The sequence below is a fragment of the Zingiber officinale genome, chromosome 1B, assembly GCF_018446385.1.
Source record: "Zingiber officinale cultivar Zhangliang chromosome 1B, Zo_v1.1, whole genome shotgun sequence".
Taxonomy (NCBI): domain Eukaryota; kingdom Viridiplantae; phylum Streptophyta; class Magnoliopsida; order Zingiberales; family Zingiberaceae; genus Zingiber; species Zingiber officinale.
This window is the reverse complement of record NC_055986.1, coordinates 114658860-114672615: the sequence shown is the minus strand read 5'-3', so window position 1 is coordinate 114672615 and position 13756 is coordinate 114658860. Positions and strand designations below refer to the sequence as shown.

The window sequence follows — 13756 nt, the reverse complement described above, 5'->3', positions numbered from 1 at the left end:
GTTCGGATGCTTCGGTATTTGACTACTGAACCGAAGAGATTGACGGGAGGATTATATTATATATTATACATCATTTATTTATGCCTTTTGATATATACAAAATGATAATGCATCTTTTTGATAAATACATTATATCATGTATGTCATTTATCAAATTGCCGCATCCACTAAAGTGAGAAGGAAGCGTCAAAGTGATTAATCTTTTTGATATTTTATATTGATAAAAAAAAATCAGTTTGCGGCTCGGTGTTGGGTCTTTTACATTTTGCCCTCTGGATTTTGGAAAATAACAGTTTAACCCATCGTGAGTGTGATTTACTCATTTACCCTCGAAGAGAACCAGAATTTCGGATCGGGGCGGGTCCAATTTAGCGGGTCGGGTGTTGCAGACCCGGACGCTTGACGGGTCACGGGCACACCTCCTCTGGTACCGGCCGCTACCATCCAACAAAACGGCACCGCGTCATCTTCGTTTCGATCTTCTCTCTTTTTCTTTCCACTTCTCCCGTTGCCCAAAGTGCTCCCATTTCGTCAGATCGCGAAACCCTCGACGCAATTTGCCGTTCCCGATACGTTCCATCTCGCAATCCGTAGATTTCCCTCCAGTTTCTCGTGTCCGATCCTTCTTCCGATCTCTCCTTCTGCTTCGGAGTTGGATTCCCGTACGAGCCGAATTAGGGTTTCTCATCTCGAGCCTGTATCGAGGATCCCGCTGGTAGAGGGGCGCGCAGAGGTCGGATCTGAATCCCGTCCCGGTGTCCAGAGGTTCGTTATAGAGTTTGACTCTGTGCACTTATTCTCTCCTTCCCGGCGATGGTCGGTACTGAAGATGAATTTTTTTCTTCCTTTGTGTTCTTGATCCGTGCCGTCTTTTGTGTGAGTTCTTTGTGGGAAAATTTCTAATTTCTGATTTGATTGCTGCTATATTGTTGTGTTATTGTTAATTTTCATCACTTTCCCCCCTTATTCGGCTATTTTTTTAGAGCTGTGGTTGCCGTGGAATTTTTGAGAAATTTGGCATGTTTTATATTGAGAATGGTTGTTCGATTTCTGTAACTTAAATCAGCCGTCATGATGATTGCTCTGGTATGAACACTCGGGCCTAATTAACAGAGTCGGGTAATCATGTTGCCTCAAACTTGATCTTTTAGTCGTGAGAGTAAACTTGCTGAAATTTTTATGGTTTTGTTTCTTTTCTAACGTTGGGATGAACTTTAGGTAGAATTCCATTTGGGTAGGATACTGTTTGGATAAAATTTATCATGATGGCTGCTTACAAGTTCAATATAGTTCTGTTGCCTGTATTATTTCTTTCCATATACTTCCATTACATCTGGCCATCAATAGGTATGTCTTTATTCATTTTAAGGGAGAAAACTAGATTTTTTAAGTTTGTGAATGACATATAAGGATTTATTAGAGGATTTATGTTTGGAGTTCTGGAAAGAGGTGTGTTCAATTTGACCTATGATTTTTGACAGCAAGTAGTGAATGTTTCTCCCTGCAATCACTGGAATTCTGTTTGGTAGCTGTTTTATTTTTAATTTCGATACTTATTTTAGACAGTTGCCGCTGATCTGTAATTCAGATCTTGAATTGTGAAATAGGAAGTAGTTTGACTGCTTTAATTAATGATGGCAACTTCTTAATTTATGTAGGTATGTTTCATAACTAATATCCATCTATTCTTTTGTGCCACATAACTCATCTTAATTTTATCAAATTCTTTCCTTGCAGGATAGACGGGAAATTTGAATAGGTGATCATGCTCTTCTCCAAGGAAGAAGTGAACCACCTATTTTTTAAATAATACCTTGGTTTCTTGCAAGCGAAGATCACTTTAAGTTACATGTTATTTGTTGCTGAGACAAAGCTTGCATAAGTTTGATTGCTTGAAGCTGCTTCAAATGAGAGTTTTATGCATTCAACAAGGATACGATTCCTATGTCTTCCAAAAAATTGCATAAATCTTTTTTCTATGCATCCCCATCACAACAGACATTGAGCTGACGTTGGGATATCTTCATTTGTATATTAAGTATATGACATTACTAACATGTGTTTGTGGTGGTTAACTGATCAAGAGAATAGCAATGTGAGTTTTGTGCCATTCTGATATTCCTTCTCTCTGTGCCATTAGTTGGTTTTCCTCTTTTGTTGTATTGTCTAGTCTGACTGGTAATTGTTGCCTCGTCATCTTAGGAATCTCAGAGAGGAAGTAGACCAGCTTTTGGGCAAAACACGACCAGAAATGCATGCAGGAATACAATCTGGTGGAAGGTCACCTAAACCAATTGATAGTCTGACAAGCACTCAGCTGAAAACTGGCTCTGATAGTGTACGAACTACTGGATCATCTCTCCATTCTCACTCAAAGGGGAAGAGGAAGGATAGAATTGATCATGGTACAGAGCTCATCAAGAGCGAGTGTTCCTCTAAACCAGACGATGATTCTTTTAGCTTTAAAACAGAGAATATGGTAAAGGCAGAGATAGTCAAAATTACAGATAAAGGTGGACTTGTAAGCTCTGAAGGAGTGGAGAAATTGGTGAATCTCATGCATCTTGATAAAACCGAGAAGACAATGAATGTAACTGTGCGAACACTAGTTGCTGATGTTATCACAGCTACTGATCGGTATGATTGCCTTATTAGGTTTGTTCAGCTTCGAGGCCTATTGATCTTGGATGAATGGCTTCAGGAGGTTCACAAATCTAAGACCAGTGATGGTGTTAGTCCCAAAGAAAGTGATAAAACAATTGAAGAGCTACTCTTGTCTCTTCTTCGCGCCCTTGCAAAATTGCCAGTGAACCTTAATGCTCTGCAGACTTGCAATATTGGTAAATCTGTTAATAATTTACGGAGCCATAAGAACCTTGAGATACAGAAGAAAGCTAGGGGTCTTATTGACACATGGAAGAAACGGGTTGATGCAGAAATGACGAAGATCAATGATGCAAAATTTGTGACATCAAACCAACCTGTTTGGCAAGTAAAACCAGGTTCTTCTGATGCTTCCCATGCAGGGAATCGGCGCACTGCTGTAACTGAGGTGCCTACAAAGACTCATGTTAGTCAGTTTTCATCATCTAAAACAACATCTTTCAAGTCTGGCCATTCAGATGCTACTGTAAAGTCGTCTTCATTGACACAAGGCTCCTTGAAAGTTGGATCAGCTTTAGTAATATCTTCTGGTGTTGGCTTGAAGGACTCATCTTGCAAAGCTGCTGCTAACACTGGGAGTACAGATGTGCCATCAGTTGCTGCAAAGGAGGAGAAGAGCAGTAGTTCTAGTCAATCCCAGAACAATAGCCAGACATATTCAAGTGATCATACTAAGACAGTGGGAAGTTCGCAGAAGGAACACGCAAGAAGTTCAAGTCCTGGTTCTGTAAATTTTGCTAAGGCTGCTGGGAGTTCATCTCATCCTCGAAGATCTGGCAATGGGGTTTCTGGAACAACTATATCTGGGGCACATAAAGAAATTCATCTAAGTAAATCTGGTTCCGTTGGTAGGGCTAAAACACAGGAAAAATCATCACAAACAGGTATATTTTGTGAAAAGTCAATTGATATGCCCATATCAGAGCATGGAAATAAGCAAAGGCTCATTGTAAAGTTGCCTAGCCATGTTCGAAGCCCTGAAAGAAGTGCAACTGGGGGTTCAATTGAGGATTCCACCGTGACAGGCAGTGGAGCATCATCTCCTTGTGTCTCAGACAAACATGAGCAAGGTTATCGTAAGGTGAAATCAAGGAGTGAAACTCATTGGTCTAATATTTCCAGAGATTCCAATAAAGAATCACGGCAGAGCAATGATGCCAATGATCAGCCAGTTGGATCTGGAGGTCTCAGATCACCTGGTCCCGACGAATCACACCTCAAGAGTGCCAAGGAAACTGGTAAGGATGTAGAGTCTGCAAAAGCTATGTGTTCATCATCTGGAAATGAAAAGGGAATTTCCTCAGCTGAACCCAGGATGAGAAGTTCTTTTCGTTCTATAAATGCCTTAATTGAAAGTTGCATTAGGTATTCTGAACCTACTACACCTATAGCCACTGAAGATGATAATGGGATGAATTTACTTGCTAGTGTGGCAGCTGGAGAAATCTCCAAATCTGACTTGAATTCCCCTAATGTCTCGCATGGAACTTCACCTGCGTTGGAGGATGTATCAACAGAGGCCAAGTTGAAATTGTCAAGTGAAGGGGATGTTGTCCATAGTCCAAAATCAATGTTAAGTGATGGTGATATTACACAGAGGCATGTTTGCTATAATGGAGCTGTTGTCACAGATGTCAGCAAGCAAGATAAGGGTGCTGGTTCCATCTTAAACAAGGATGCTTCATACTCCAATGAGTCCATCTTTCCTGGAAACAATGAAACTACTGCCACATTGCAGGAAAATAAATTGCTAGGTGGCCAAGGTGAACAATCTCATACTGCTGCAAATTTCCATAAATCTGAAGACTCTTGCATTAATTCTGAGAAAAAGAAAGAAGAAGAAAGAGGTGGAAGAACTCTCTCTGAGTCTGAATCTGCTGATCCGGTGAAACACGATACTGAAGGAACCTCTCAGCTGGAAGAAAAACCGACTACTGATAGAGAAGTCATAGAGCAGTTCACAGATTGCAAACTCGAAGAAAGAAGCACATCAACAGATGAAAGCAAGCCTGTTGATTGCACTCATCCAAACATAGATAATGATGTGTGTCCATCAGAAGTTGCTACCCGAGATGGGCATCGGCTTGCATTAGCTGCTTCAGCCAGTGAAGAATCAGAAAAGTTTGTTGTTGAGGAATCTCAGTCATGTACTGCACCTAAAGAGGTGGCTGAGGTTGCCACCTCATATGAACTGAAGCTACCTATGCAACAAAGTAAAGTAACTATTTCATCAGATAAGTCCAGAACTTGTAAGTCTGATAAAATGGAGAGCAGTGACTCAGAATTAAATGGCAAGCATGAGAACAATAGTTCTGTTCTGCCTAAACTTGATGAATCAGCAAGGCAATCAACGAGCTCTACTGGCATTGCGGGAGGTAATGATGATTCGAAGATGGAGGAAGCTCAAGAAAGTGCACCTGTGGGATTAGCCAATCAGGTAGAGCCAACAAGTTGCATGCCCCCAGAAATCAAGCATGGATTAAAGCATGAAGGCTCTTTGTTATCCAGGACTGTAGAGGATGTTCATGTGGATTTTTCACCACCTACAGAGACTTCATCTGCTGTCTTACCTGCAGCAGATTCAGCTAAGCTTGACTTTGATTTGAATGAAGGCATCATTGGGGATGATGGACACCAAGTTGAGGCTGCTGTTTCAGTTGCAACAGTTAGTCCCTCTACCACCCATGTGCCTATTCCCTCTCCTTTTACAATTCCCATGTCAAATGGTTTACCTGCTCAAATAACAGTTGCTGCAGCTGCCAAGGGGCCTTTTCTGCCACCTGAAAACTTAATGAAGAATAAGGGTGAGGCCGGGTGGAAAGGCTCTGCTGCTACAAGTGCCTTTCGGCCTGCAGAACCACGAAAAGTTATGAAAATGGCACACAATACTTCTGAGATACCATCATCTAATTCTTCTGGAAAGCAGTGCCATACGCTACTTGATTTTGATCTGAATGAACCTGATGAAAGAGTTCTGGAAGACATGGCCACTTGCAGCTCTTCCAAGTGTAGAGGCACTAAACTGGGGACAGAAAGCAATCTCAATATACCTGCACGGATTTTCGGGGGACTTAATCTTGATTTAAATAGAATTGATGAAACAGAAAATGGGCAGTCCTTCTCAAGCATCTCCTGTCGACAGGATGTTCCACTTTTGGCTGCAGCACCTGCATTGACAGAATTTCCTAATAGGGAAACCAATATGTTGAGGGATTTTGATTTAAATAATGGACCAGGACTAGATGAAATTTCTGCTGAATCTCTAACCAGGAGCCAAAATATGAAAACTGCTAGTAGCTTGCCGTTTCTTTTTCCAGTTAGTAACATCAGAATGAACACTAATGAATTAGGAAGTGTATCATCATGGTTCCCCCCTGGTAGTTCTTACCCTGCTGTAGCTATGCCATCTTTCTTGTCCAACAGAGAGCAGCTTTACCCAATTGTTGCAGCTCCTGGAGCCCAGAGAACTTTGGGGCCAGTGACACCTAGTGGCCCTTTTGGCAGTGATGTTTACAGAGGTCCTGTCATTTCATCGTCTCTGCCAATGGGATTCACTCCTGCAGCATTTCCTTATCCTGGCTTCACCTATGGTTATAATTTTCCACTTCCAGCAACTTCTTTTTCAGGTGGGTCAACAACCTATGCTGAGTCTTCATCCAGTATTGCTTCAGGTTTTCATGCCATGCCTACACCACTCGTTGGACCTGCTGGTACTGTTTTATCCAATTATCGAAAGCCTCACTTGGCGAGTCTTCCAGAGGGCAGCAATGGTAGTGAGTCTGACAATCCTCGGAGATGGATCACACCAAGCCTCGACCTAAATTCAGGCCCAGGGAATATAGATGCAGAAGGCAAAGTTGAGAGATCCAACTTAGCATCAAGACAACTTTTATCCGCCACATCCCAGGGTTTTGCAGAAGAGCAGGTAGGTATGCATACAGTTCCTGCTGGAGGTTTGAAGAGGAAGGAACCTGAAGGAGGCTGGGAAACAGGCAGATCTTCCTATAAGCAACTGTCCTGGCGGTAACCAGAATCGAAGAAGGAAATCATCTGTAGCTGTCCTATGCGTTAGTTACTGTCATTCCTCTCTCTCTTTTACCATGTGTTGTTGGACCTTCCCACATTCTTATAATTGATTTAGCTTCCACTATTACTGGCTCAGGTTGATTGGAACCCTTTGTAATGGCTTCCACTGTTAATACACGGCAAGCCCAGAGTTACGGACTCTTATCAAGGATGATACAGGAATCACACACACGGCTCACAATTGCTCATCAATGACATTAGATGGCCATGGAGGACAGTGACATCCTCATCTGATCTTTTGTTCTGCAAGGCTACCAGGTTCACTGCATCTCAGGTTCCTGCAATGTTAAGATGTGTTCCAAACCTAACTCACGGATAACCAAGTGTGCCATTTTGCCATTCCACCTTTTGTATGTGCAATTCCCCAATTGCATCATCCATTGCCAATGTACTTTTGCATGTTCAGTGAAGTTATATTCCATGTTAACTTAGATTATGATCAGTTTGCAACAGCTCTGCTGGCTTGAGTTGTGATGCTTTGCAGTTCCTTGCATGAAATATCCTGTTCAAGTTTTGTCACATGAAATATGATTAATCAGTTGCAGAGCTACCACCTAGTCTTGTTATCTTCCAGACTTTTGCAACTTCTTGTTTCGTATTGAAGAGGTCGGTCAACATATGTAAATGATTATATTAGGTTGAAATTTGCCTCTTACTGTGATGGTTAATGCATTCGATTATGCTTTGTTAGCCTGTATTAGCCTTGTACCTAAAATTTCTTGTTTGTGTCTGCTGTGTTGGATAGTGCAACCATTCATGTTTCGATTAAGTCTATGTTAGCCTTGCAAGTGGAATTTCTTGTTTGTGCTGGAAGAGATGTTCGTATGTGATTGATAATTTTAGGTTGCAATTAGCCGTTGCTGTGATGACATTTGGTTCTGTTTCAGTTTGTCCACTATATGTAATTAACAATTTTAGATCGAACTTTCCAATTTTTTTTTTTTACAGAGTTAATTTATAGACGGTCAAGTGGAACTTTTCCTTTTTCCTTAAAAAAAAAAAATGATTAATCAGGCTGATAACGTTGAGTCTGAGATGACTGGTTCAGTCCCGAAATTTTTCATCGGCCATCAGAGTAAATCGAGAAACGCTCGCAGCCGGCAGTTCAGGAATCTAGTATTCTTTAGTTCCGTGTCTCATTTGAAAGAAATTTTTTTATAAATTCGTCATAGTTAGAATTTGAATCACAGGTGTTTAGATGATAATTTGAATGTTCTATCGTTGTATCATAGCCTAGAGCTTTACCTTTTCCCTTTAGCTGTTATGGATAGTGTGTTCGATTGCTGAATACTACTTATTCTACTCTTTGCATTCTTTTGAAAACACCAAGCCCAAACTCTTGACAGTTTGATGGTTAAAACACACATCAATATAAAGTATAAGAATGAATTTACACTGGTTAAGAGCCCTGATCCTCTCAAAGATATTGCTAATATTGCACTTGGAAATAACTTTGAGTCTGTAATTGACATGTCTACAGGCTGGTGAGAATAAACGCAGGCTTGTGAGCTGCTCAGGTTGGCTGGCGGGTCAAGTACTAGACAACTGATGCTATAAATGAAGGGTAAATTTCCTGAACATTTTGTCGCAGCAAGCAATTAATAATGAGTTAGACGCATAAAAATCCGACCCGTTTTTCCGGCAGCGAAACGGGCCGATCCAGATCCTGATCCATGAGACCAGGATCCCAAAACTTGCATTTCTCTCGTAGGCGCCCTTTAAACTTACCAGCGTAACAATCGGCCTGCATCGCACGCTGTCGTCCGTCTTCCTCTCCAACGGGAGTAGGGACGTCAGCGAGGAAACTCTAGACTTCGCTGGAACCTTCCACGGTGGCTGCCGACGCGGAATTCAAACCAACGCGACTTGCTCTCCAAGCCAATAAGAAGCCTATAAATACCTCTTCGATTCAGGAATCTCATATCTTTGCTTCCGAGGAAGAAGAGAAGAGGAGGCGAGAGAGATCGATCGCTATGGGAAGAGGAACGGAGGCGTTTCCTGATCTGGGAGAGCACTGCGAGCACGAAGACTGCAGCCAACTCGATTTCCTGCCCTTCACTTGCGATGGCTGCAACAAGGTGCGCAATCAACCCTAAATCCCTCCTTTCCCTGCAAAAATCCCTCTCCGAATCACCGATTTGGTGAACCCTCGTCATCACCTTCCCTCAGGTCTTCTGCTTGGAGCACAGGACATACAAAGGCCACGACTGCCCCAACGCTGAACAGCACAGCCGGATCGTGGTGGTGTGCGAGGACTGCTCCATGTCCATGGATAAGATGGCGGGCGAGGAGGCGGCGGCGATCCTGGAGCGGCACAGGAGCTCCGGGTCCTGCGATCCGGCCAGGAAGAGGAAGGCCAAGTGCCCCGTGAAGCGCTGCCGAGAGGTGCTCACCTTCTCCAACACCAGCACCTGCCATGTCTGCAACCTGAGGACTTGCCTCCGGCACAGGTACGCTACTGACCACGGCTGCAAGCCATTACTCCGCTTGCCGCCGGCGGCGAGGAATGGAATGGCTTGCAGAGATAAAAACAGCAGCCTGCCGCATTCTCCTCCGTCCATTAGAGCTTATTGAGGGATGGTAGTTGCGTGCGGTGGATTTGCTTGTGGTTTGGGGGGCATTTGATCTGTATACTAATAATTGAGATGGAAATAAGAGGTGAAAAATTCGTGTGTGAAGTTGTACTGACCGGATGATCATTTCAAGAAATAGTTCATATTATTTCAACAATACACACTGAACTGACTGAAGTGTCCTAGTAAAAGAATTGAATAATGTGGTTAGGGGTGAGCTAGTGTTGGCTAACCGAATCAAATCAAAATTTTATTAAAATTTAATTAACCGAATTAGTTATTTCAGTTAACATCGAATTAACTAAATTTATTTAAAATAATAATAAAAAAAAATTATACAAAATTAATATCAAATTAACTGAATTAACCGAATGCTCACCCCTACTTGTGGTTGATACCAAGAATTGAACTTTTTATATTTCATAATTTTAACTTGTTTGTAGTTGCTTATCCAGAACATATACACTTGTTTTTTAAAACACATTATACAATTTTATATAGACAAAAAATTTAAAATTAGTGCACAACTATGGACATCTTTACAGAATTTTGTTTAATAATTGACTAAGAATAATGCATGGATACATCACCTCCACTCCAATCCTCCATGCCCAACACCACCAAGAAATCAATGAAAAAGGCATCAATAAACACAAGAAACAATTTGGTTGCAGAGATTTTAGGAAGGCCCTTGCTGCTCAATTTCCAGTTCTTCTACTGACTCGTAGTTGTTTGCCTTCAGCTGCTCTTCTATGATCTGCTGCAAGTACTTGGCATTTTCCTCGATGCGTAGCTGAAGTTCTCGTTGAACCTTCAAAAAAAAAAAACAGGGTTCAGAGTGAGAGAGAATAGTAGAACTTGGACATTCGCCGCCAAGTCTCATATTCAAAATGATAGTAAACTACATTCCTCCCTTGTAGCTCTGGGTTCCAAGAGTTTATATCAAAACATCCAAAACAAACCATTTAACTTGATACTGTCAGCTAGAATTAGTCACCGACGATGTAATGTTGTATAAAAAATGGTATGCATGAATTCTACTAAGAAATTTCCATTCATGTCTTCTGACCTTTAGTTGTTCGTGCAGCTGCTTTTGAACCTCAATTTGCAGCCGTAGAGCCTCTGTAACTTCTTTGCTCCTATCATTGAGACAACATTACCCGCGAAAAAAGAGAATATAGTGCAAGTGCTTAATTCAGAGAGGCAAATAAGGGGTACCTCTTTGTGGCCAAGTCACTGTCATCATTAGTTGGCGGCGCCTTGTCTTCGATACATGAAGTTTTTTTCTCTGAACAAACAGGTAAACACATACATATTAGATCAATCAATAAAGTGTATGAATTCGATAAAGGATTAGTATGTGATGGAAAGATACATAATGAATTTATCAGGTGTATTGGCACCATTCGTTCAAAGATTAGATTTGAAAGCATGTATGTGAATTATCAGCTGGATATTGTATGAACAAATGATCAATATATTAGTTCATCCAGTTGGTCATTCATTCACAATCATTCTCAATTATGATTAAGTTTAGAACTGTCAATTTAGCTAAAACATCCTTAACCGTGTGCCTAAACAGCACACCATATGTATAATTGCTTTGTTGTTTAAATTACCTTCTTTCTTCTCGAGGACGTATTTAGCAAGTCGATATTTCTGGAAGTCATTGAAGCAAAAAAAAAAAAATGCCATCAGGAATATACTCTCAAGTAAAAACAATTCAAAATCTTATTTCCTTTGATTACCTGCAAATGGCTCTTTACTTGGAAAATCGTCAAACCTTCCATATTCATAAGCTTTAGAATGCCCTTTGGAGTTGCTTCTGTGCCCGAGAGTGTGCATTATTGAATAAGATTAGTAAATTGGTCCAACTATGTGAAACACAATAGAGTTCTTACTCTCAGCTCCATCGAGCTTGTTGACTGCTTCCACAAATCTATCATGGAGCTCCAAGGTCCATCTTAGTCTTTTTTTATTTGGAGCTGAAATTGAGGCGGAAGGAGATGAATGCAATTGGACTTCAGCAGAAGACGTTAAGGGCTCAGCATTTTTGTTGTAGTTGGAAGGTAACGGAGTAGATGTGACCTGCGGTTGGTCATATATGTCCTAGACATAGAAACAAGTTAAGGTAGAAAATTGGACATTAAATAACATAAGAGTTAAAGAAGAAAAAATAGAGGCAACAAGGGTACTCACATTTAAACAATGGCTTTCCCCATTGTCAGTGATGGCAATACCAAGTTGTTCCGACAAGATTTGCAATTCCATTTGCTCAGTAAATGCAAAGTCATTGAAAAAATAATTTTCTCCATGAATGCTACCATCTGAAGCATCTCCACACAAATAAGCGAAATCCATTGTCAAATCATCTGTGTGTTCACCCTTGCCACTCGCATTGCCACTCGACAACATTGATGAGTTAGAAGATTGAACAGCCGTGTTCTGCGGTTTACATTCCACAAATTGAGGAAGGAAGTGTGAGTTACTTAGTTTTCCACAAGAGTCTGAGATTCTGGTCGGCGAAGAGATGAGACTCGCATGAAGTGTAGGTGAATTGGTGAAACTGTTATCTGAATATTGTGGTTGAGATCCACAAGATAAAGTACCTTCTGATTCAGACTCTTGGTTTGATTTCAAAGGCATAGGAACATAGTCAAGGATGTCTGATGAATTTAGCAGCACAGTTGACGTGCAGGAGGTGCTGGCGACGGACGAGCTTTTACCCAACCGTTTATGGTGATCGTTTTGTTTAGGAAACTGAACCACTGAAGATGAAGCATGGAAAGAACGTTTAGCTGCTTCAGGAGAATCATTTGCTTTCACTGCAACCAGATTGTGGCTACTCATGCTTTCGACCAATGCCTCTTACTCAAAAAGCTGTTGAATCGAGTCTTCCTTGAAGCTATGAATATGCAAAAACAACCATGTACTGTTTATGAGCCAACCAACACTGAAAGAGAGAAGAGAGCAAAAATAGCAAATACAATTGCAGGATGATACACAATAGAAATAGGAGGCAATTTTCCTTTCAGTTTAAGAAAGTAATCTTAAATACAACAGCAGCTTAAGCATTAAAATATACATCATCGACTATGGACATGACAGTCATCTAACTTGGCTAAGTTTCTTAAGCAAAATTACTGGGAAGTGACCTTGTAGTCGTGTGTTTTAGTCCTTATTCTCCCCATAGGACAAAAATCTACCTTTTTGGGGTTCCATTAGGATCCCATCTTCCCATTATCAGTCTTCCTTTCCTACAGAATCCCTCTCAGTCTTCCTTTCCTACACGCAACATCAAAAGAAGATTTTTCATGAACAGTTAGTTGATCGCAATTGTCTCTCGGTAAACTTGCTGGTTCTTGCATAGAGCATCATGCTCATCTATCGGAGTCGTAGCCAAATTGCTATAGCTCATGGGTTTCAAATCAAGAAAGGTTCGGTGGGAAAAAAAACTTGCTAATCCTTTTAGTCACGCAACATCCAAGCAAGATTTTTCATGAACAGTTGAACACAATCGCCTTTCTCCTTGTAAACTTGCTGGTCTATCATAGTCGTAGCAGAATTGCTATGACTCATAGTTTCAGATCGAGAAGGGTTCATAGTGGCAATAAGCTTCGAGATCTCTCAGGAACCTTTAAAAAAAAACAGAGAGAAAGAATAAGGAAGTCTTACAGTTCGCAGAAGTTGGATCCAAAGTTGCACGTGCTGCAAGAACTTACAGAGGGTCGAAATCTCGCAGAAATGAAGACAAAGAATGCATCTTTTTGTTTTGCTCGCCTTTTTCTTGTACGAAGCAGCCTCGTTTTAATGCCGTTTGCTTCTGCCGCCGTCTCGCCTCTTCCTCCTCACGCAAATGATTGGACTTTGAATGGGGCAGAAAAGAATCCCCCCGCAGATTTCCCCAAAACGCATCCACTTTGACCCTAATATTATAACATCAGGTGCATCTCAGTGGATAAGGATGCGGAAGGAGCAGGCGTTTTCTTGTTCTCTCCTCTCCCTTCTCCATTACTTTATCCAAACAACATCACAATACGATTGAGCTCGATGAATTATTTCCTCGTACGACTGGATCACCAGATGGATTAATCATCAATGCACGGTGGCGGCGTATTAGTGGGGGAGAAACTACAACAAAAGAACAAGTAGGCAAACCTTGTGGTGCACTGACAAAAAGCAAATCAAAGCGAAGACGAAGACAAAGACGACGATGGCGATCGCCATTCCGTTGACACCACGAGACGGCTGGAGCGAGCGAACCGCCGCCAGGATTCTTCGGCTGGATTTAGAATAAAATTTTCAAATTTAAACATATATATTTTTTCTTTAGTTTTTTTAAACAATAAATCTTATTAAAAATTGACTATTTTTTTTTTTTTTTTCTGAAGACGACCTCAGTCACTTAGAAATGGAATAAATCGAGACTTATA

The 13756-nt window shown here is 41.1% G+C and overlaps 3 protein-coding genes across 7 annotated transcripts; 2 read left to right on the top strand and 1 right to left on the bottom strand.

Moving 5' to 3' along the window:
* The first annotated feature begins 488 nt into the window (after positions 1-488).
* Positions 489-7443, top strand: LOC121974279. Of its 3 annotated transcripts, none has more exons than XM_042525284.1 (4): positions 489-765; positions 1743-2095; positions 2203-6731; positions 6827-7443. In XM_042525284.1, coding segments are annotated over exons 2-3 (4491 nt in total). In that variant the 5' UTR covers positions 489-765; positions 1743-2093; the 3' UTR covers positions 6692-6731; positions 6827-7443. The 3 variants fall into 3 exon arrangements, with proteins under 3 accessions (XP_042381218.1, XP_042381202.1, XP_042381210.1); XM_042525268.1 differs by having other exon boundaries at positions 1738-2095; XM_042525276.1 differs by having other exon boundaries at positions 1738-2095; positions 2203-6735.
* Positions 7444-8515: 1072 nt separating this feature from the next.
* Positions 8516-9482, top strand: LOC121974320 (zinc finger AN1 domain-containing stress-associated protein 12-like). The gene is made up of 2 exons (XM_042525322.1): positions 8516-8828; positions 8920-9482. The coding sequence occupies exons 1-2, from the start codon at positions 8724-8726 to the stop codon at positions 9322-9324; spliced, it is 510 nt and encodes a 169-aa protein (XP_042381256.1). The 5' UTR covers positions 8516-8723; the 3' UTR covers positions 9325-9482.
* A 288-nt stretch (positions 9483-9770) lies between these two features.
* On the bottom strand, positions 9771-13603 carry LOC121974299 (protein PHOSPHATE STARVATION RESPONSE 3-like). Of its 3 annotated transcripts, XM_042525302.1 has the most exons (10): positions 13482-13603; positions 13046-13394; positions 12530-12958; positions 11523-12228; positions 11225-11432; positions 11072-11148; positions 10943-10982; positions 10542-10611; positions 10393-10462; positions 9771-10134 (listed from the first exon to the last, which is right to left on the bottom strand). In XM_042525302.1, the coding sequence occupies exons 4-10, from the start codon at positions 12171-12173 to the stop codon at positions 10003-10005; spliced, it is 1248 nt and encodes a 415-aa protein (XP_042381236.1). In that variant the 5' UTR covers positions 12174-12228; positions 12530-12958; positions 13046-13394; positions 13482-13603; the 3' UTR covers positions 9771-10002. The 3 variants fall into 3 exon arrangements, with proteins under 3 accessions (XP_042381236.1, XP_042381228.1, XP_042381244.1); XM_042525294.1 differs by lacking the exon at positions 12530-12958 and having other exon boundaries at positions 12999-13394; XM_042525310.1 differs by having other exon boundaries at positions 11072-11145; positions 11523-12958.
* Between the last annotated feature and the right edge of the window lie 153 nt (positions 13604-13756).